Source organism: Saccopteryx leptura, chromosome 7 (assembly GCF_036850995.1).
Source record: "Saccopteryx leptura isolate mSacLep1 chromosome 7, mSacLep1_pri_phased_curated, whole genome shotgun sequence".
Taxonomy (NCBI): domain Eukaryota; kingdom Metazoa; phylum Chordata; class Mammalia; order Chiroptera; family Emballonuridae; genus Saccopteryx; species Saccopteryx leptura.
In genome coordinates, this window is record NC_089509.1 from 17,525,216 (window position 1) to 17,548,086 (window position 22,871).

Below are 22,871 nucleotides of genomic sequence, written 5' to 3' on the forward strand. Positions count from 1 at the left end.
TAAATAGAAAAGTTCTGGCCCTGGCCAGTGGCTCAGTAGATAAAGTGTCAGCATGGCATGTGGACATCCTGAGTTCGATCCCCAGTCAGGGCACACAAGAGAGGCAACCATCTGCTTCTCTTCCCCTCCATCTCTACCTTCTCTCCTCCTTCCCCTCCCACCGATACTGGCTAGAGTGGTTTGAGCCTTGGCTCTGGGTGCTGAGGATAGCTCAGTTGGTCCAAACGCATCAGTTTCAGGTGCTAAAAATAACTCGGTACTTAAGCATTGGCTCCAGATGGGTGTTACCAGGTGGATCCCAGCGGGGCATATGTGGGAGTCTGTCTCACTATTTCCCCTCCTCTCATTTAAGAAAATAAAAAGTTCCAGTACATGCACACATATGCATGCAATTGGCATGAATAGGGTTACTACAAATAGAGACTGATTGGGTATGTTGTACTGGAGATTCAGATAATCTGAGTGACGTTGACTTTGCTGCCATTTTTCTGAAATGGTAACGGCTTATTGGTGTTCAAAATAAAAGAGTACAAACAATCCCTTGATTTACATGGTAGTTATGTTCCTAGTCAGTTCAGTGTCTGTCAATACTGTGCCAAAGTGTTAGATGCTGTGAACCCACAGGAAAGGCCAGTGGGACATGTGCAAGCTGTATGGAGCCTGACCAGGCGGTGGCGCAGTGGATAGAGTGTCAGACTGGGACATGGAGGACCCAGGTTCGAGACCCCAAGGTTGCTAGCTTGGATGCCGGCTCATCTGGTTTGAGCAAAAAGCTCACAAGCTTGAGCCCAAGGTCACTGGTTCGAGCAGGGGGTTACTCGGTCTGCTGAAGGCCCATGGTCAAGGCACATATGATAGGGCAATCAATGAACAACTAAGGTGTTGCAACGAAAAACTGATGATTGATGCTTCTCATCTCTCTCCGTTCCTGTCTGTCTGTCCCTATCTATCCCTCTCTCTGACTCTCTCTCTCTGTCTCTGAAAAAAAAAAAAAAAGAGCTGTGTGGATGTGGACAATCTGCCTTGTGCGGGACTGTCATGCACATCAAGAGGTGTCTGACATCCCTGGTCTCATCCCACCCTTTGAGGGTAGCCCCCTGCCCCCGTCTTTCTGAGAACTGAAAATGCTCTCAAATGCCCAGAATGTTTCCTTCACACCGCAGCCTTACAGAGAAACAAGAATAAAGGTGATAGCACATTTAGGGGTAAATTTACCTGTCTCAAAGAATGGGCTCTACAAGAACTGAGAATTACCAATGTTCACACTGGCTGTCTGGTCACCCTTTCTTCTTAGAATAAAACCCTCTGAATCTAAATTGTCTATAAATATTAGGGCTTCAATGTTACGCTAATGATCATTCCTGATACCATTTCAAAATTCCGTGGTTTTCTGGTAGCATTATTTCTCTTTCTTTCACCTTTCTCATCCTACTCATCCTACTGTGACTTTAAAGCCTTTATTGTAATTTTCTTATGCTTACCTGCCTATACTAACCAGCATCTTTTAACATAATACAAGTTTGATCTGGGTGATTTCAGGAGCCGGGTTATGATGGCAGGTAGTAAATCTTCATTCTTTCTTGCTGTGATGTCGGGTGTTGAAGTCAGCTGTAACATCCTCCATGCCTCCTGGTTATGACATTCGAATTCTTCTTTCCAAGTGGGATTCAAGATGTGGAGCCCTCACCGGGTTGGCCTCACATCTCATGGCCTCAGGCAAGGCCTGGCCCATCTGCCCCCCATCCTAGACCTCCAGGGGCCCTCCGAAGTCCTGACGTCCCATCTCAAAAGGCCCAGGAGAGTCCTGGGCGTCTGTCTTTTTAAGCATCCCACATAGACATGCTGGTTGTCCGGCAGGTCCTGCCTCAGTGACTCAGTTTCCTTATCTGCACCTGTTTACGCTTGTGCTTGTGCATCCAGGTGCTTCTGGGTAGGCCCACTGAGTCAAAAAAAAAAAAAGGCGAGCCATCAGTATTTGATTGTTATCCGCTAATGGTTTGCTTAGCCTTAGCAGGGTTGTTTGTTTTTTTTTGTATTTTTCTGAAGCTGGAAACGAGGAGAGACAGTCAGACAGACTCCCGCATGCGCCCGACCGGGATCCACCCGGCACGCCCACCAGGGGGCGATGCTCTGCCCCTCCGGGGCATTGCTCTGTTGCGACCAGAGCCACTCTAGCGCCTGGGGCAGAGGCCAAGGAGCCATCCCCAGCGCCCGGGCCATCTTTGCTCCAATGGAGCCTTGGCTGCGGGAGGGGAAGAGAGAGACAGAGAGGAAGGAGAGGGGGAGGGGTGGAGAAGCAAAAGGGCGCTTCTCCTGTGTGCCCTGGCCAGGAATCGAACCCGGGACTTCTGCACGCCAGGCCGACGCTCTACCACTGAGCCAACCGGCCAGGGCCGCCTTAGCAGGTTTTGATAGTCAAGGAAAAGTATCTTGTTACTTGTGCAAGTACAGCTTGGTACCATAAAAAGTGTAACACTTCATCTAGCACGAAGGTTCTTTTTAAGAAAACAAAAACCAGTGTTTGTGCGACTGAGATGTTTGTCTTCCCCTTTTCAGCTGACATCTCAGCATCCTTATGCAGAAGTGTTCATCGGCCGGCCACATGTTTGGACTGTTGACCTCAGCAACCAGGACGAAGTTGAGGATGCAGTGAAAGCGATTTTAAGTCAGAAGGTTGTTTCTTTTATTTTATCCTTCCCCCATTTGTAATGTGAACTGAAAAGTGTGGGCTCTTTATTTGAGTAATTAGAACATTTCTGCCTGACCAGGATAGAGCATTGTACTGGGACACAGAGGACCCAGGTTCAAAACCCCGAGGTCGCTGGCTTGAGTGTGGGGTCATTGGCTCAAGCTTGGAATCATAAACATGACCCCGTGGTTGCTGGCTTGAATCTAAGGTCACTGGCTTGAGCAAGGGGTCACTTGCTCTGCTGGAGCCCCACTGTCAAGGTGCATATGAGAAAACAATCAATGAACAACTAAGGTGCTGCAACAATGAATTGATGCTTCTCATCTCTCTCCCTTTCTGTCTGTCTGTTCCTATCTGTCCCTTTTTCTGGCACTGTCTCTGTCAAAAAATATATATTTTAAAGATCATTTTCATGTCAGCTTAACTGTGGAATCAGAAAATAGCCAAGCCATAGGATTGGACCAGGCATTTCCTGAGTGTCCTGTGAAACGGAGACGGGGCTGGTGCCCAGATGTGTGCGTGGTTCTGTAAACCCTCTGACACGACTGGGGTCCCAGCCACAATAGTGGGAGCTTGGATTACAGTACTTGCTTCAGTGACCTAATTAGTAGCTCTCACAAAGACCCAAAAAGATAGACTCGCCTATCTACAAAAAAGTGAGGGGAAGGAATATTTAAGGAAAATTGGGACATGTTTTTATACAGCAGCTGTGCATTTGGCTTATCTAAACATTTTCTAGAATTTTGTATAAGTAACTAATATCTCTGGACTCTCTTGATCAATTCAGCAATATTTATTAAGTACCCACTATAAACCAAGTACCCTCTGAGCCACTCTAGGGGACACTCCCTCCAAAAACATGGTCAAGGCTGGCTCCCTGCCTGTGGGAAGCTTACCACCAAGTAGGATTGGTTAACTTATCCTCTCTCCCCACCCAGGACTGTCTTGGACCCTGTCGGCTGTACCCTTTCCCTACACGCAGCCCAACAGAGCTCTTTTTACATCCTGTTTCGGCTTTTTAAGAGAAGCAGTATGGGCATGGTTGTGAGGGCGGACCGGAAGCACCAGCATCAGGCCTACTCCCCTGTCTTATGGGCACACTATCACACATGTCACTTTTTAGTTGTTGTTTTTTTTAACAAATTGAAGGCAAGACCTTCTACCAGCAAAAGCTTGTGATGGGTTGGGGTTCCAGCTCTGCCACTTATAAGCAACATCACCTCAGACAGCTGCTTAAGCTGAGTCTGTTTCCCCACCTCTAAGGCAGGCTGATGTTATGTACATTGGAGGGAAATTTTGAGGCTTTAATGAGATAATTAATATGAAGAGCTTATGTGCAGTGTCTACCATGTTGTATGTGGTGAATGTTAAGTCAATGTTAGTATTACATATATAATAATAGTCTATTCTTATTTTTGTCACTGATGGTCTGCATTTCCACTAGACTCTAAGAAACATGGGAGCAGTGACTATATCTGTCTCACTTTTGTATTCTCAAAACCCAACATAGTGACTGACTGACGGATGGAGAGAGGGAGGAGTAGATGTCTCAGAGCTTGGTCAGTGCCAATGACAACTGCGAAAAATTGAGGAGTGGAAGTAGGAGAGGTTTTTCTGGAAAGGGCAGCATTGAGTTAAGTCTTATGGGATGAACAGGAATTTGCAAAGCTAAACAGAAGTGAACTCAGAAGGGCATGTTCCAAGCACAGTGTGAACAAAGGGAAGAGCCACTTGCCCATGTAAAAATGAAATGTAGTCCACTGAACTGCCCGTTTCAACTTACTCCAAACCTCTCCAGAGGAGCTAGGGCACGGCAGTGCAGCGCCATGTTCGGACGCCTTTGAGGACGGCCTGGGTGTTGAGTTTTGGTGTAACTGCTCAGAGCTTCCTGTTAACAACATAGACCATCTCACTCCCGGTCTTCACAGTTTAAAGCAGAAGTTCCCCAGACCTTAGGTGGCCAAGCCAGGGCGTTGCTGAGTGCAGTTGGTGCTGCTGGATTCCTTCAACACGCCTGCTACATAGCTCTAGCTTCCACGCCAAGAAGTCGTTCCACTGGAGATGGAAGGCTTTTCTTCTTTGTTGAGTTTCCAAGTCCCTGAGTGTACTAGTTAAGTCTTAGAACTGCCATAACAAGAAACTAAAAACTTGGCCTAAACAACAGAAATTTATTTTCTTACTGTTTTAGAGGCTAGAATTCTGAAATGAAGATGTTGACAGGACCACGGTCCCTTCAAAGCCTCTAGGAGAGGATCCTTCTTTGTGTCTCTACCTTCTGGTGGCACAGATGTTCCTTGACTTCCAGCTGCAGCACTTTAACTTCTATCTTTGTCATCATATGGCGGTCTCCCTTTGTCTATCTGTCTGTCTTCTCTACTTCTTATAAGAACATCAATCATATTGGACTGGGGCCCACTCAAATCCAGTATGACCTCATCTTAACTTGATCACATCTTCAGAGACCCTGTTTCCAAGTAAGATCACATGACAGGTACTGGGACTTAGGACTTCATCGTATCTTTTTTTTATGGGGGGGGGGGGCTCGTTGCAACCCACATACTTAGTTACTCCCTTTTAAGAGGAGTAATTTAAAAGCTAATATGGAGGCAGAAAATCTTGGATCATGGAGTTCAAAAATTTTTTAGGAAATAGATCCCTTTGTCAAACAAAAGTCAAGTGGGAATGCCCAACACATAAAGGACTCAGTGTGGGGCACTGGTTTCTGCCCACACTGCAGGAGTCTGCTCTGCTCACGCCATGGGAACTGGAGTGTGCCACACTGTAAAACCCTGATCGGCCTTTTCCACTTTATTCCAAAAACTATGTAAAGGCATTTATGAAAAAAAAATTATAATGGTAGCTGATACATAGAGAGAGCCTCTTTCTACACACCTAGAATCTTTTTGCATACCTTTATGAGCCTTATCCTTCTTCAGTTGAGAAGGTTAAGATTTAAGAAAATGAAGTAATTTACTCAAGATCCCACAATTAGTAAGTAGTAAAACCTGGTTTGACACCTAGATCATTTTCCTAGTTTGTCAAGATAATATAAAAGGGGGGAAATGCATGAAATGAAGTAAAGGGAAAGAGCAGAGCAGGAAAGAGAGATGCAGTGAGGAATGAGACTAATGTAAACACTATTGTCACTAAAATCCTTCCCCTTTTAAAAATGGGCCAGAAGTCTGGTGCCAAGCATTCTCACTTAATTACAAGATTTTAAATACATGACAATCAAAAAAGAAAGCATGACCCATCATTCAGAGAGGAAACAGTGAGCAAAACCAGACCTAGTGATGACCCAGGTGTTGGAATTATCATACAGCAACTTTAAAATGCTACGGTAAATATATTAAAAGGCTTGGGGGGGGGGAGTGGACAACATATGTGATGAAATGGGAAACTTCAGCAGAAAGAGGGGAACTTTTTTTTTTTTTTTTCATTTTTCTGAAGCTGGAAACAGGGAGAGACAGTCAGACAGACTCCCGCATGCGCCCGACCGGGATCCACCCGGCACGCCCACCATGGGGCGGCGCTCTGCCCACCAGGGGGCGATGCTCTGCCCATCCTGGGCGTCGCCATATTGCGACCAGAGCCACTCTAGCGCCTGGGGCAGAGGCCGAGGAGCCATCCCCAGCGCCCGGGCCATCTTTGCTCCAATGGAGCCTTGGCTGCGGGAGGGGAAGAGAGAGACAGAGAGGAAAGCGCGGCGGAGGGGTGGAGAAGCAAATGGGCGCTTCTCCTGTGTGCCCTGGCCGGGAATCGAACCCGGGTCCTCCGCACGCTAGGCCGACGCTCTACCGCTGAGCCAACCGGCCAGGGCTGAAAGAGGGGAACTTTTTAAAAGCCTAATGAGAAGATACTAGTCCTGAAAAGTACAGTATCAGAAATGAAGAACTCTAAAGTGGGCTTATCAGAAAACTGTATGCAGGAGAGGAAAATAACAGTGAACTTGAAGACTTTTCAATAGAAATTATCCATATTGAAACACAAAGAGAAAATGGAGGAGAAGGTGGTCGGATTATGGAAAGTTTCCAAAGCCAGTAGTGCAGCCAGCAAGCATCCTTCCTGTGGCCCTATGAGTAACAGTCCTTTTTCCACAAAGCTTGATGACCAAGAACTTTCTACCTGCTTCTACATGACTGGCCCTACTTGGGTTTCTCAGTGACTACATATGGTTTCAGCATTCCCTTTTATTCCATTCCCCAAAAAGGCCTTGACTTGTTCCTGAAGGATTGTCATGCAGAAAACTCTCTCTCTTGCGCGCGCATGCGCGCACACACACACACACACACACACACACACACACACACACACACATACACACACACCCTCCAGTCTGCACAACATCTTCTATGTCAGAAGCTTGCTAGTGTTCTTCAACCCCGAAACCAGGGATTTGGAGTACTTTCTACGCAGAGGGACCTGTTTCATCCACAGTAGACGGCTAATGCAACTCTGGATGGCAGAGGTGGCTTAATTTAACTTTTTATTTCTTTCTTTTGCTTTTCCTTTATAAAAAAAAATTGGCTTTGTGTCTTTTAAAACAGTGAACTGGGCCACAAAGCAATGAAAGAGTCAGCCTCTCTTTGGTTAAATGAGTTTGGTTGCTAGGTGGACACAGGAAGAACCATTTCATTGTACTGCATTCAGCCCTTTGAATTAATTCACTTCTCTTTCTAATGGATGCCCTTTGGAATATGTGGTAGGGATGGCCCTCGGGTATTCAGCTTGCTTCCTACCACATGATTGGGTCTGTTGTCTCGTGACAGATGACCATGATGTTTATTTCACTCTAGATATTCTACTTGTCTTTCCAGAAATGCCAAGGTCTCTGTTGTAGATAGTTTTGTTATTGTTATTGTTGTTTCTTCTGTGGACCTTTGGGAAAAGACTTATCTCTAGACCAGTTATAGAAAGCTTCTGGCATCATCCAATGGATGAGTAAATAAATAACCTTTAAAAGAAAAGGTTTACATTTGGTTTAAAGGGCTGTGTCTGGGTTAGAGAGGACATAGCAAGTGCTAAAGCTTGAGATGAGAAGGCATGAGTTTGGAACAGGGAAGTCAGTTTTTAAAAGTCTTTTGAACTCTTTGGAAATGCACTCTACAGGAATAGAATGACCTCTGTTCTTGCAGAATAATCGTGCCCTGGTATTATAATACTTAATGCTCAGCGTCTTTGAGCTCTGTCTGGATGATTGTGGGCAGGGATGGTGAGATAACAACTTACTTGTGTGATGCACCATCTAGTTGCATGTTTGAAGATAAGTTATGAAATTACCAATCGTGGTTGAAGATTTCAAGTGTAGTATGTAAGTCAACACACAAAAAAAGGGAGAGGATATGTTAAGACCAGCTGCTTGTGTGCCCACAGAAGGCTGTCTTGTCTATCTTTCATTCTATTTCCAGCCAGGCTCAACCCATAGGTATTTTGTCCAGTCCCCCACCCTGTATATACTCAAGATAGGCAGGTGTAGGTATAAGAAGGAGATGAGGAAAGTGCCCCATCTATCCTCTTGCTGACAATCCTGTTGGGTTCTCTGAAACTGTAACATCCTGGATTGCAGATGCTTTTCTGCCAAGTGGAATTTCCATTTCGGTTGGTAATGCAAACTGGCTGCCCCTGGAAACACAGGCTTCATAATGTTGGCACATGTACTGTGCCGCAGAGATCAAACTCACATTGCTTCCCCTTCCAGCAGGTCTCACGGTACTGACCAGATTGCCTCCCCTACCCCAACAAAGTGCCCTGTAGGTTTCTGGCTACCCTCAGTTAAAGCCTAGCCTCCTTTGCATAGAGAGCTCAAGACTTTTGTGGCGGTCCAGGGAACCCTTTTTAGCCTTGTCTCCAGCCTCCGTGATCCTGAGCGCTGCCCTCCTGCCGTCTTCTTTAGTGTCTAATCTCACATTACTCACTGGGCTTGAAATATCTTCCACAACTTGGCTTGCTAGAATCGTAGCTGACCTTAAAAGCCAAGCATGAACATACATCTGCTGTGACCTCCCAGCCTCCCAGGACTCTTACGTGAACCCTTTGTGGTGCTTTGTCATTCTGTTTTTTCCTCCACATATTTTTTGGGTACATGTCAATCTCACCTACGAAAGTAGAACAATGTTTTTGTTACCATCCTAGGTCCTTAAACTTCCAGAAGTTGGATCATGGCTCATTAGAATTATAAAGCATGCTCTGTCATGGTCACCCAGGGAGTCGACCTGTCCTTGGGGGAAGAATGTTTCTTATGACCATGAAGGGTCAAATGAAAACTGTGGGAGAAACTGGATGGTAAAAATGAAAACCTGCTAGGTCAGCAGACCTGCATGTACCTTGGCTGGGTTCTGAGAGGCGCCACAACGACGCAGGTGGGGAGGGGGACAGAAAGACAGCCCTCTGGTCCTGCCTGATGGTCACTTCTCACCCTGAGAAATGTGGTTCCTGGCCTGACCTGTGGTGGCGCAGTGGATAAAGCGTCAACCTGGAATGCTGAGGTCGCCGGTTCAAAACCCTGGGCTTGCCTGGTCAAGGCACATATGGGAGTTGATGCTTCCTGCTCCTCCCCCCCTTCTCTCTCTCTCTCTCTCTCTCTCTCTCTCTCTCTCTCTCTCTCTCTCTCCTCTCTATAATGATTAAATAAAATCTAAAAAAAAAAGTAACTGTTACTAAATTATTAAAAAAAAAAAAAAAAAGAAATGTGGTTCCTAAGCAAGCATTCCTTTAATATATGTTCTGCAATTCCAAATATGTTAGGACCTTTCAGCAGTTTATACACATCTTTTAAAAGGACCCCTTTTCAAGTGAAACTTTCTTATGAAAAGAAATGAGTCCCTACGCGTGCCACACTGCTCAGCACTGAGGGCAGAGACCGTCCAGCAGCCCGGCGCTGCCATATGGGGCTTTCCTTCTGAAAATGACTCTCCCCCTTTTGATGAGTGCCTGCTTTTCTAGGCACTGAGCTAAGTCTTTACTTTCCCCCACCCCCATATAATCCTCACCATAGCTCTGAAGAGGTAGGTTTTTTTCATCGCTGCTTTTCACATGAAAACCTGAGGCTTAGAGATGGAAGGAAGTGGCTTGGGGTCCTACAGTTAGTTATGAGCAGTGAGGGTGTGAACCCAGGTCTCTTGACTGCCGAGTTTACAGTAGTAGCCCCTCACAAAGTTGACTCCAGGTATTGGCACCAGAGTGGGAGTGAGTCATGGAGGACTGGGTCAGCGTCGCATACTGTGCGTCTCCCTCTTTTGTGATACTGTGTTCTGTTTCCACAGATTGAGCCGTACATGCCATATGAATTCACGTGTGAGGGGATGCTACAGAGAATCAACGCTTTCATTGAAAAACAGGTAAGGCTTTTAGAAACCCGCCTGTCTTGGCTGTGTCCTGCTTCCTGTCACCTGAGAGGGCTTTCATGGACAGTTGAGAGCCCACCATGTTTCTGTGGTTATTTTCCTGATTTAAAAAACTCCAGAAGTTGGATCATGGCTCATTAGAATTATAAAGCATGCTCTGTCATGGTCACCCAGGGAGTCGATCTGTCCTTGGGGGAAGAATGTTTTTTATGACCATGAAGGGTCAAATGAAAACCATGGGAGAAACTAGATGGTAAAAATAAAAACCTGCTAGGTCAGCAGACCTGCATGTACCTTGGCTGGGTTCTGAGAGGCATCACGACGACGCAGGTGGGGAGGGGGACAGAAAGACAGCCCTCTGGTCCTGCCTGATGGTCACTCCTCACCCTAAGAAATGTGGTTCCTAAGCAAGCATTCCTTTAATATATGTTCTGCAATTCCAAATATGTTAGGACCTTTCAGCAGTTTATACACATCTTTTAAAAGGACCCCTTTTCAAGTGAAACTTTCTATGAAATCTAAGTGTATAAAACAGATAAAAGCAGAACTTGTATTTCTAACTCAGGGGAAGGTTCTCTAAGTTCCGTGACCCCATCAGGGTGGACGCTATGGTTTGCACTCACGGAGGTACAGGACAGGCATGCCAGTGCCATCATTTATAACATTTGCATTCCTTAGGCTTCAAAGTGACACAGAGCTAGACAGAAATAGACAGACTCAGGACCCCTGTGGGTGGGGAGTATGCAGTTTGCAACCACAGTCCAGAAATAAGGCGCTCCTCTTAAGGGGCAAAGCAGAGTGTCTTGAAGTGATCCAGAAATCTTTACACAATAGTGGATGAGGATTGTGCAGGCTGAAATAGCAGTGGTATGTGGGAACTGTCCACAGGCCTAGATCAGAGGCCCAGTATAAGTTTCAAAGGACAGGTCTGAGTTGACAGACCGTGGTGGGCGGTGGGCAGTGCTGGGTGCTGCTGTTGGAGAGGGAGGGCCACGGGGCATAGGCTTCAGGGTGGCCATCTAATAGTCTCGTTTTTTGCTGGCCACAAATAGCACGCTCCGCAGCCTACCACCTGGGTCCCAGTCCCACCACCCTGACTTTCTGGTTTATGACTTGGGCCTGTTATTCAGCTTCTCTGTTCCTTTAGTGTCCTCCCCTATAAAATAAGATCATAGTAGAACCACACAGGGCTCATGTGAGGGTTAAATGAGCTAATATAGACGAAGTGCTTAGACACAGCCTGGCAGATATTGCTCAATAAATGCAAACTAATATGATGATTACTTAATGCATTATACCATACATAATATTGTATTATATTCTTACATAAGCATATGTTCCCATATATATAAAATACAGTATTACTTATCAGACTTTACTGTGAGGGTTAAGTATTGGAAGAATTAATCTATCGTTCAGTTTTTGAATGACACCTACATGAAGAGAGACAGTATCACTGTCCTAACTCTAGCAGCCCGACACCAGTGTGTACCAAGCTCATCTCATTTAGTTCACACGTCCTCCTGGGAGGTGGCAGCAGTGAGCCCATCCTCTGAGTGGTGGGCGCTGAGACTCGCAGTCACAGGGCTCACAGGCTCTGGAACCGAGGCTTGAACCTGGGTTGGTGGGAGCCCAGGCTGTGCCAGGGGCCTGGTGGGGCCTCAGGCATGGCAGGTGGCCCACAGCTATACTTCCTGTGTTTTTTTTTATCTCGTGGAGCTGCTGGTCGCTCCTGGGGAGCAGGCAGGAGCCGCTGAGACCTCCTCTGGCAGTGAGTTTTAACACAGCGCTTAGGACTGTCTCACGGGTGGCTCTCCGGGGTTTTACCAGGACCCTTCCCTGCAGCAGCTTCCGAACCCACCCCGTTCTTGTCTCCACTCCATCTCGAGAAAGATGCTTACTCATCACCACGGGCGAAAAGACTCTCAGGTTTATTTGAAGGCTTTTATTTCTTTCTTTCCTAAGGCTCTTGAATCCCAGCCAGTCCTTAAAAGTTTTCATGTGACCAGTTTTCTGTAAATCTATTACTCAGTTTCCTTTGAAATGGGAAGGTCATGCTCCCCAAAGAGAGCTCGCTAAATAGTACATAATGCAGGGGCCGCATACAGCTTGTTCATCTCCAAATGCCACGTGCCTAGCCCTCTGCCTGGCACACAGTAGGTGCACAACAACTCTTGGTTGAAGTAATGAATAAGTGGATGAGAGGATGAGTGAGCACATGTGCTTTTTTTTTTTCATGTGTACCAGGAAGCTCATTTTGGACCTTATGATTGGAAAACATGTCACTAAAGCATGCTCATGAAACCGCCATGTCACACTGCCTACTGGGCGTGGCTTCTAGAGCTCTGTGGCTCATAGAAACCCGGGGGTTTCCTTCATGCCTGCTGTTCATTCATTCATCCACTCTGTAAATACTCGTCAGCTGTGTGCTGGGGCCTGTGCTGGGAGTTGGGGAAGAAAAGATATCAAAGGACGAGTCCCCGTCCTCAGCTTCAGATGTCAAAGAGAAGCCAGTCAAGTCCACAGGCAAGTCCTGGTGTAGGTTGTGCCCTGTGATAGTGATGTGACCACGATGCTTTGGGAGCTTGAGGCTCGCACTGCAGCAAGAGGAACGGGAGGAAAGCTTGAGGCTCGCACCGCAGCAAGAGGAACGGGAGGAAAGCTTGTGGCTCGCACCGCAGCAAGAGGAACGGGAGGAAAGCTTGTGGCTCGCACCGCAGCAAGAGGAACGGGAGGAAAGCTTGAGGCTCACACCGCAGCAAGAGGAACGGGAGGAAAGCTTGAGGCTCGCACCGCAGCAAGAGGAACGGGAGGAAAGCTTGAGGCTCGCACTGCAGCAAGAGGAACGGGAGGAAAGCTTGAGGCTCGCACCGCAGCAAGAGGAACGGGAGGGACGGGGAATCTATCCGGATGCTTTGCAGGGGGTGAGTCCTGAAGGCAAGCTGGGGCTGCGGGAGTCAAGACACAAAGGCCTGCGGGAAGAAGTAGAGAGACTTCGTGGTGAGTTATCAGCAGTTTGGCTAAGACTGAAGAGAGAGACATTGTGAGAGGAGCAGGCTGGAGGAGGAGATGACGGTAAAGCAACGCGACGCTCCACTGATGGATGCAGATTTGATTGTGGACGGCAGGAAGCTAAAGAAAGGCTGTATTGTAAGGCAGGGTGAGGGCAGTGATGCTGTCAGATTGCTCTTTTAGAAATATCACTCTAGGAATTTTCTAGGTGTTTCTTATTAAACATTCTCCCTGTGCTGCAAAAAGCAATAAAGGAGCTTATTTTGAGTTTATCGCAGCGCCTGTAGAGGGTTTTATTGACGGCATAATGTTCCCCCCAACTCCACCAGGAAGACAGGAAGCCGGAACTACATTGGTCTCTGTCTCCAACGATTGCCTCCAGGCCCCAGTGTTTGGGAGCTTTGGGTGTTCATTATTTTTGCAGCTAGAGGAATATCTTCAAAGATCAGTGAGCCTGGAGAGAGGGGTGTTTCTGGTTTGAACAGGAAAGCCTCAAGCTTTGAAGAGGTGGTAACACCTCAAGCTTCCCGGAGGAGCCACGGCTCTAATTAGGCTGATCTCTGCCTGCAAGTCCTCCCTGTGATCTACAGGGGGAACAAGGGAGCTTTTATTCCAGAACCCTTTCAGAGGTGTCCATCATGTTCACCCAAGGCAGCGGGAGCCAGAGGAAGCCAATTGACAGCAATTGTGGAAGCCCTAGGCTTCAGTGTACAGTTGAGCGGTTGACAGCAGGAAGCCTACCTCATACCCAGTCTATCCCAGCTAGAGCACCCAACAGGAAAGAATCCTGGCTTTAGGAAAACCACTTCCTTTTTCCCTTTAATGTCCTAGCCTCCCTTTTACTGTACTAAAATGTTGATTTGAATTGCAAGTGCTTTTAAATCATCTCTCTAAATGAGGTCCTCTCTCCAGCAGCAGGGGGTTCATGCCAAGGCAAAAATCCCTTGTGATCTAAGATCAAGAGCACCATTCTTCCTTAACCCAAGTGGGGCCAAGCCTATTAAGGCTTTCATTAATTTCTTGGGAAGACTTAGGTATTTGCCTCAGGCCAGACAGTATAGCAGGTTCTTTTAGAGGAATGACAATGTTCAGGTGGATTCTGAAAACCACACCTATGCTCTTCAACCCTGTTTTCTACTTCTGGTATAGACCTTATAAATATGGAGGGTGGTTGTGCTCACATTATTTTGCAAAGAGCTGTTTAACTCACATGCATTCTGGACACATGGAGGGAAAAACAAGTGGACTCCCGAAGCCACTGTGGAATCAGCTTTAGTTCCAGGGAAGTCAGCTCCTTGGAACCCGTGTGAGCCCGCTGGGGAGTGAGGATGAGTCTGGTAGTGAATCTGGGTCGTCCAGGTAGAGGGAGTGTTGGAGATGACAGTTGCAGGGCAAGAAAAGGAATTGGAAAGGAGAGAAGTTATCACTAGCTTGGGGACTGTTTTGCTCTTTTGAAAAATCAGCTCTACTGTTTGCCTAGCTATTCCTAATCCCAAGGACAGTGGGCAACGATTAAGCAGTGGGCTCTGTCCCCACTCTCTTTGTTACCCTGGGCCAGTGTCCTAACCACGGCTGTTTCTATTCTGTGGAGTGGAGATGACACCCCCCCCGGCTGGTAGAGGACTCAGTAGATTAATACATGTTCCGGGCTGAGGCGGTGCTGGCACAGACTGCCACTGCGGGAGCCCAGAAACCAAGCAAGGTGTGCTTTCAAACAGCTTTACTGAGGTATCGTTTCCAAAGCATAAAATTCATGCCATGTAAGGAAACAATTCAGTGATTTTTTTAAGCTAATTGATACCTGTGCAGTTACCACGACAATCTAGTTTAATAATGATTTCGTCACCCCAGAAAGCTTGTCTGAGACTACGTGGTCAGCCCTTGCTCCCTAACCCCAGCCCCAGGAAAGGCTGACCTGTGTTCTGTCTGTAGATGTGCCTCTGCCGGAGGTTTCTGGCTTCTCGGCATGTCTGTGAGGGTTGTGCGTGTTGTCACACATATCGGCCATTCCTCCTTTTTCACTGCTGACTGGGAGCCCATCGTGTGACTGCACCACTATTTGTCCATCCACCAGTCGCGGGGCAGTGGGCTGTTTCATCCTTGTGGCTATTGAGGCGAATGCTGCTGTGAACATTCACATGCTGGTGGATACGAGCTTTCCTTCTTCCTGAGCCAACTTCTCCCGGTGCAGGGGAATGGCTGTGAGAGGGTTAAGTCAGCCTCTCCTGAGTGAGCTTTTCCGCGCTGATTGGCGTGGGTAGAGCTCACCCTGGAGATTAGTCACTGCAGCTCAGTTTCCCCACCCCTTCTCTGTGGCCCTGGTGGGCACACAGATTCACGGCCAGGAAGCGGCCCCTGGGGCTACCTGGGGGTGGAGCTCACTCTTCTGAGGACAGCGCAGGCCGAGACTGGCAGGGACCAGCAGACAACTGCAGTCTGTTTGATCTGGTCAGCCACTCAGTATTACTGAACACTTTTTCTGTACCAGGCCCTGAACTTCCCAGGTGTAATACACATGACAAATGTGTCCCTTACCCGTCAAATAACGGGGTGAGCTTGGCCCAAACCCAGTTTCATGACCTAGAACTTGGCCACTCCCCACCCCACCACTGTTTTTTCTTTCTTTAACAAATTCCTGGCCTTACATGCTCTAGATCAAGGGTCTCAAACTCGCGGCCCGCGGGCCACATGCGGCCCGCCGAACAATTTTGTGCGGCCCGCAGACTAATCCACGAAGCTCAAAATATTTTGGATAAAATTAAGTAAGCCTAGGGGCCTACTTGTATTTTTCATTTCTCTAGCATCCTAGCTAGATATTAGCTTCGTTAACAGCAGTTGTGATGCGAACTACAGTTTCTGGTCGTTTTGTGACACTGAGTAAACTGCATGTACAATTGTGCTTGTTGTACTGATTTTTTTTTGTTTTCAACTGCAGTGAGAAAAGTGTTGCGTAACAGTTGCCTTTTGTAGACCTAGTGCGGCCCGCCGAAGGGCTGTGATCTTGCTCTGCGGCCCACATGCTGAGTTGAGTTTGAGACCCCTGCTCTAGATCCTGCCTCCAGCCCTATAGCTGAATCTGTCTTTCTGGTTCCAGCAATGTGAATTTTCACAGAAAGCCACGTGGACCTGCTAGGTCAGGGATGTAGCGATGCTGTTAAAGGTTTGGCCTGGACTGGGTGGGGGTGAAAAGTTTGTGGAGAAGTCCCACTCCCTGCAGCCAGGAGGGAGGGCTCCCCCACTGAGCGCTTCTGCGCGGGGGCGCGGCCCCCCCCCAGCTCGTTTGGTTTGGTCGTTGGTGAGTCGCGTCCCCTCCGTAGGCGCTTCTGCGCCGGGGGCGTGGCCCCCAGCTCGTTTGGTTTGGTCGTTGGTGAGTCGCGTCCCCTCCGTAGGCGCTTCTGCGCGGGGGGCGTGGCCCCCAGCTCGTTTGGTCGTTGGTGAGTCCTGTCCCCTCCGGCCGTCACTCGGCCTTCGTTACCAAGGCAGCAGCACCCTTACTGCTGTTTTCACAGTAAGTTGTGGGTTTTTTGTTCAGAACATTGCTTTTGCTATAAATTTAGGTTGATTAATAAGCCCTTCTCATTACAAATACTGCAAGAAAATTTCAGACTAGTCGAGCAAATTGAGGGAAATTCAGTGACTGGTTGAAGCAGTTGTTAGAGAGGAATGCAGGTGTTCTGTGTTCTGAGTGGGCGTGTTAACCAGATTGGAAATTACTATTTATATCTCATTCTAGCTGCATAGAGCCTCACTCAGTTAAAATACTGTTCTTTCCTACCTCTACTCTCAAAGCTCCAGGATGTCCGACCATTGAGTTCGGTTCAACAGCTCTTTATTGAGAGCCAGTTATCTGCAAAGCACTGTGTTAGTGATACGCCACTAACTCCTACTCAGCCTACAAAACCAAGCCCAGAAGTCCTCGTTTCCTGGAAGCCTTCTCAGATAGCTACCACCATCACCCTTCCCCTCCCCACACAGTTAATTATTTCTTCTCCTCCAAGTGGCCCATGCATTCCTGTTTGGACATCTGTTTTGTAAAGTTAATTTTTTTTTTTTTTTTTTTTTTTGCAATAGAGAGGGACAAATAGGGACAGACAGGAAGAGAGAGAGATGAGAAGTATCAATTCTTTTTTTTTTTTTTGTATCTTTTTGAAGTTGGAAACAGGGAGGCAGTCAGACAGACTCCCTCATGCGCCCGACCAGGATCCACCCGGCATGCCCACCAGGGGGCGATGCTCTGCCCATCTGGGGCGTTGCTCTGTTGCAACCAGAGCCATTCTAGCGCCTGAGGCAGAGGCCCTAGAGCCATCCTCAGCGTCCGGGCCAACTTTGCTCCAATGGAGCCTTGGCTGCAGGAGGGGAAGAGAGAGACAGGGAGGAAAGAGAGGGGGAAGGGTGGAGAAGCAGATGGGCGCTTCTCCTGTGTGCCCTGGCCGGGAATCGAACCCGGGACTCCTGCACACCAGGCCGATGCTCTACCACTGAGCAAACCAGCCAGGGCTGAGATGTATCAATTCTTTGTTGAGGCACCCCCTGCACAGGTGTGGGGAGCTCAGGATGGAGCTGGGCCAGTCATTCCCAGGATCTAGAGGGAGTGCCTTGATTGAGGGGGGGCTACAGCAGAGTGAGTGACCCCTTGCTCAAGCCAGCAACCTTGGGCTCGAGCCAGCGGCCAGTGACCTTTGGGCTCAAGCCAGCGACCATGGCGTCATGTGTATGATCCCACACTCAAGCCAGTGACCCCACGCTCAAGCTAGTGAGTCCACGTTCAAACCAGATGAGCCTGTGCTCAAGCCGACAACCTTGGGGTCTCGAACCTGGGTCCTCCACGTCCCAGGCCAGTGTTCTATCCACTGTGTCACCACCTGGTCAGGCTGTACTGTTCTTCAATTTTTTTAAAGTTGGCCTCTTGGCACTGGGTCCTGGGCACTGAGCCTTTGAGCCCAAGAACTGTGCTTCACTCACAGTCATATTTCTTTCATCTAGGAAAGACTTTAACAGTAATTTGTAAAGTTTTGAATGGATGATGAGAAAACCTTTAAAACCAACATGTGAGACATGAGTGTTTCATGGAAGTTTGCTGAACAAAGATGCCTGGGTCTGGTCTGAAGCCATCGTCTCTCTCCTGTGCTGTTGCATAGCTTCCTGTCTCTCTGTTCCTGCTCTCCGTTCTCAGCACAGCAGTTCCTGCCATTCTGTCCCTGGAGGTGGCCCTGACATGGGGCCCTTCAGCTCAAAGCACTTTGTGATCTTCAGGTTCTTGACTTCACACAGAAAAGAATTCAAGAGCCAATGCAAGTGTAAGAGAGAAAGCAAGTGTTATTTAGGTTGAGAGGAAGAAGCCAGGAATTGGGTTCCAGGAGACAGCACGGGGGCGGGGGGGAGCCCTGGACCAGCTGCCGCCACCTGCTACTCCTGCACGTCTCACGGGGCGCCCCTGTGAAAGGCCACGTCTGAGTGGACACGTCAGGCACCAGTGAGCTGCGTGCCTGAGTCAGTCAGTTCATGGGATTTTATGTGTTTCCAGGGGTAGATTGTTTCTGGACCTTGTGCCACCAATTTCTGTTCTGCCCCTTGGGAGGGGTCTTATTTCTAATTTGGTCCATTCTGGAAGCATCATAGCATTCACCCCCTAGGTGGGCAGGCCTTTCTACTTGTGGTGTCAGTTTCCATTATAATGATGTTATAATGTGATTTGGGGCCCTTTCTGGTCAATTTTCCTTCTCTCTTGGATTGATCTGGTTTTAGCCAGTTCTTGTTGTCATTGACTTCTGTGATCACCACAGGAGTTTCCTGCCATAAACTGTTTCCTGTTGATCACGCACAGAGGGGTGGGGGCTCTGTTGAGAGGACATAGCATCTCATTGGCCTGTGATGTCTGCCCCTACTCCCTATTCCACTTGTCAGGAACTTTTCCTAACTTCTTTCTTTCCTGCCTTGGCGCCTCTGCCCAGAGCTCTCCAGTGGCTGCCATCTTGCCCAGAGAAGCCACTGCTTTAGGTGGGCACTGAGTCCCTGGGACCTCCCAGACCGCATGTCCTCCCAGTCCCGGCCCCAGCGCACACACACCGCTCGCGTCACATGGAGTTCTCTGCTCCTTTGGGGGCCTGCTGGGCAGTCCGTCCCGGAGCCTCCGACCTTGGCCTGCGTCTGGGGCGTGTTCTTCCCGGTGCCTGCCTGGCGCCCCTTCACTTCCTCTGTCTCCGCAGCTGCCGCCTTTTCGCGATGCCTTGTCCGTACGCCCTCTCCCCCAGCGCTCTCCGTCCCTTTCCTCACACCATTCTTTCCAGAGCACTTGCCACCTTTTAACGACTTCTGTGTAATTTATCTTGTTTTTCTGCCTCCGTCATTGAAGATAAGCTCTATAGAAGCAGGCCTTTTGTGGTTCTTTTAATTTTCTTTCCCACCAAGTCACCCCCAAGGGCCTAGAAGAGTCCCTTGCACATAGTAAGAGTAAGAGCCAACGCAGATGGTGGTGTTCGTATCGGGCACTTTACAACTTTACACATTATAATTAATTCAGTCCCCTCCACAGCTCTCGGCGGTGGCAGTAGATATTTTGCATTTTACAGCAGAAAACTGAGGCCAGATTATATAACCAGCCAAGATCATTCAGCTGGGAAGTAGAGGAGCTACATTCAAACCCAGGCTGTCTGAGTTCTGAACACTCAGGCTTTTCTGCTTCTCCGTGACCATTTTGTTGAGTGAGTGAGTGAGTCAGTGCTGACAGCCAGGACACAGTCGCGTTGCCGTGCTAGCCTGCTCGGAGGTGGACTGAAACCTGTGACCTTCGCCCTTCCATGAGCACCTGGCGGGGGCGTGGCCTAGGGGTGGGGAGGGGCTAGGACAGGGCGCACTACAGGTGCCCCTGCGAGCCTCTGGACAAAGGGACGGCTCTCCTGGACAAACTGTCATCTATAAGCCAGGCAACTCAACTTTCCCCCTCAGACCCCGGCAGCAGATAATGGTCAACCTTGAAATGTTATCATTAACCTCATCTTACCTCATAGGACTTAAATACGGATTGAAGGGAAGATGGTATTCCCCGTTGTGGTTGTGATTGCAGGCAGAGAAAGCTTAAGGGACATCTGGGGAGTCCACCAGCTGGAGCCAGAATCTTAGCCCAGATCCCCCTGCTGCCCCTGCCTTACCTGGGGGAAGCCACGGGCTCGTGCTCACTGGGAACACCTTCAGGCCCCTGCTGTTCCGTTTTACCAGCTGGTTCACCATGCCTTAAGAAGGTCTTGCTGCTGTGTTTGCTAATTCCAATCTACTGGCCCCCAAAACAGACTTCTGAGAGGATGCCAGACCAACCCCAGAGACGGGGGCACAAGTGCACGTGTAATTGAGCTACGCTCGCCTGCTGAAGGGGACCTTGAAGAGGTCGGCTGCAGTGGTTTACTTTGAAGGGACCCCATGGGACAGGTCTACCCTGCAGCATAGCTGTGGGGGCATGTCCTTTGTGCAGGCCCCAGGGTGCCAGGCTGCCCTGCTCAGATGTAGTGCAGGGCTGCCCCAGGTTCTGCTGATGGCCACACTGCAGTGCCTCCAGCCTCTGTATGGGGCACAGGTGACCCCTCCATGGAGGAACAGGAAGGAGGAGGAGAGCAGGAGTGGACCACCTGCTGTTCGCCAGCCTTCTGCTTGGCCCCATCACATAGTCTGCGGCCATCACTTTCTTCTGCAGACGACTGATGGAGACAAGACCAGACTGGGTAGCATGCCCAGAGCACCACGGGACAACGGCTTCAAATCCGGACCTTCTGACCTGAAGCGCCTTCCTTGGCCTCAGCATCTCCTCCTCTAACATGGCAGAGTCTCTCTCCTCATTTATTTTACCCCTAGGACTACTCCACATACCACAAGAGGCTGAAATTGAATAAGGAGCAAAGTTTCTTAAGATACTGCTAAACTCAGTATGTATAGAGACAGCACCCTCAGCTCTAACTGCTCGTAAGCGTCATAAAAGGAAGAACGTTCTACAGTTTTCTTATAAGCTCTAAAAGCCAGTCTAAGCCTTCAGCCATGGTGGATTTCCAATCCCCCGGCCTAATCAAGGGTTGGGCCAACCTAACGAGAGAAATTCTCACTTGGTTGCTAGTGATGTAGGTGGCACGATCTGACCGAGGTCTTCCTCGTTCTTTGTTCTGCACAGTCTCACTGTAGGCTTTGGTATACAGTGGATTTAAAACCTCTTTATCATAATGCTTAAAGGCTATAGAAATTAGCCGGTATTGCCTAAAGGTATATAAACAAAGTTGCTTGCCTTAGCCTGAAAAGAAAAAAAAAACAAATAAAAAGCATCACTTAACCTTTTCCCATTATTCATGCACCCACTCAGCTCTGCTCAGCAATTGCTACATTGGCCATCTGTGATTTCCTTCTTCCTGTTTGATGACAGCCATCCTCCTGGGATGGAAGAGTATACAGGCCAGCCAGTACCTTTGCTTATGCTGCCAGTAGGAGAGGGACCGCTACCAGGGGACACTCGGCCCCACTCAGGGTGCCCAGTCTGTGCAGTCATACCGTCACCCTTTGCATCCAGACCAAATTCATGTGCTGCCTGCCCGTGCCACAGTAAGCATGCGGGTGGTTCTCAAGATTACCATGAGCCTGACGAGTCAGACAAGGGTCTTCCCACCCAGCGAGTGGTCTGTCTGTGGCACTGCCCAGAGCTGAGTGGTTGGACTCTCGCTTACCCTCCCACTACGCGTCACTTTCAGAAGATGAAGCTGGATCCTAGCATCTCTAACTATCCCATTATAGTTCTCTTGTCTCCGGGTTATTACTCTTCTCAGCTGATATAAATCTGGGTCTAGGTTTCCCGACCACCATGCAGGGAAGGGTTTCTGTCTGTTAACTACAAAACTCATCCAGGCTCAATCACGCGTGTCGCCCCCCCCCCCTGGGATGTGGAGGACGTAGGTGGGCTTGCTTATGTTTGGGGTCTCGGCCATCGATTTGAGCAGACGAGAATAGAAGCCACCCAAGTGCTCCCTCCTACCTGCCATGCCTTCCGCAGCCGTGACAGCATCTGTCCTTCTGGAGGGAGGAAGAAGTAAGAACAGGTGGAAACCATCGGCGTCTTCATCTTGATTTTTCTCATGAGGACTGAAGGCTGAAAACGTTCTGAATTTTGCCCACAGTTTCACAGCTGCTAGAAGGAGCAGGGTGCACCCTCAGAGCCGCTGCCCGGCCGCGTGCGCTTTGCCCTCTGTTTTCATTTTGCTTGCTAAAAGTAATATAAGCACAGGGTTTTTTTTAGATTGCAAGCACTACAGAAGCCCTCCCCCCCGCCTTGGCTGCAGCTCAGGCCACATTCCAGAGCTGCCCCTCCCTCGCCTGAGCACCGGCTGGGCCAGGCTCCTCTGCCCTCCCAGACCTGGAACGATCCTTGGCCTGCAGCAGGTCTGGGGTGGTTCGTCAGCTCCTTGTGCACACAGAGAAGAAGAAGAGAACTCGAGGAAAAATAAGATCTTCCAGAGGACACACATTGAGAAGTCTCTTCCTTACCAGCCCTGGCCCAGTTCCCCGTTTCCTTTCTCAGTGGCACCCATGCCAACCAGAGAGGGTCCTGCAGGAACAAGTGCATGTCCCTCCACCCTCTGCTTTCCCTTCTCTATATGTTCTGGAGACATGGAAACCTGCTGCAGTTTAAACAGTTACCTATGTAAATGCAGCTCTCAGGTTGTCTCTTTTCCTCCCCTCCCCTCCCCTTCCCTCTTCTTCTTTTCAAGTCAGAGGAGAGATAGTGAAACAGATTCCTGCATGCACCCCACCCAGAATCCACCCGTCAACTTCCATCCTTGGCCGATGCTTGAATCAACCAA

General features: G+C 48.7%; 1 protein-coding gene across 8 annotated transcripts in view; it reads left to right on the top strand.

Moving 5' to 3' along the window:
• The window catches only part of MGAT5 (alpha-1,6-mannosylglycoprotein 6-beta-N-acetylglucosaminyltransferase), a 374,609-nt gene that overhangs the window by 339,965 nt on the left and 11,773 nt on the right, over positions 1 to 22,871 (top strand). For 7 of the 8 annotated variants that reach the window (XM_066346312.1, XM_066346314.1, XM_066346315.1 and 4 more), the window contains exons 14-15: positions 2,557 to 2,673; positions 9,952 to 10,026. In XM_066346312.1, the coding sequence (XP_066202409.1) occupies positions 2,557 to 2,673; positions 9,952 to 10,026 (192 nt within the window). The remainder of the gene's footprint in view (positions 1 to 2,556; positions 2,674 to 9,951; positions 10,027 to 22,871) is intronic. The other variant, XM_066346320.1, reaches the window with a different exon arrangement.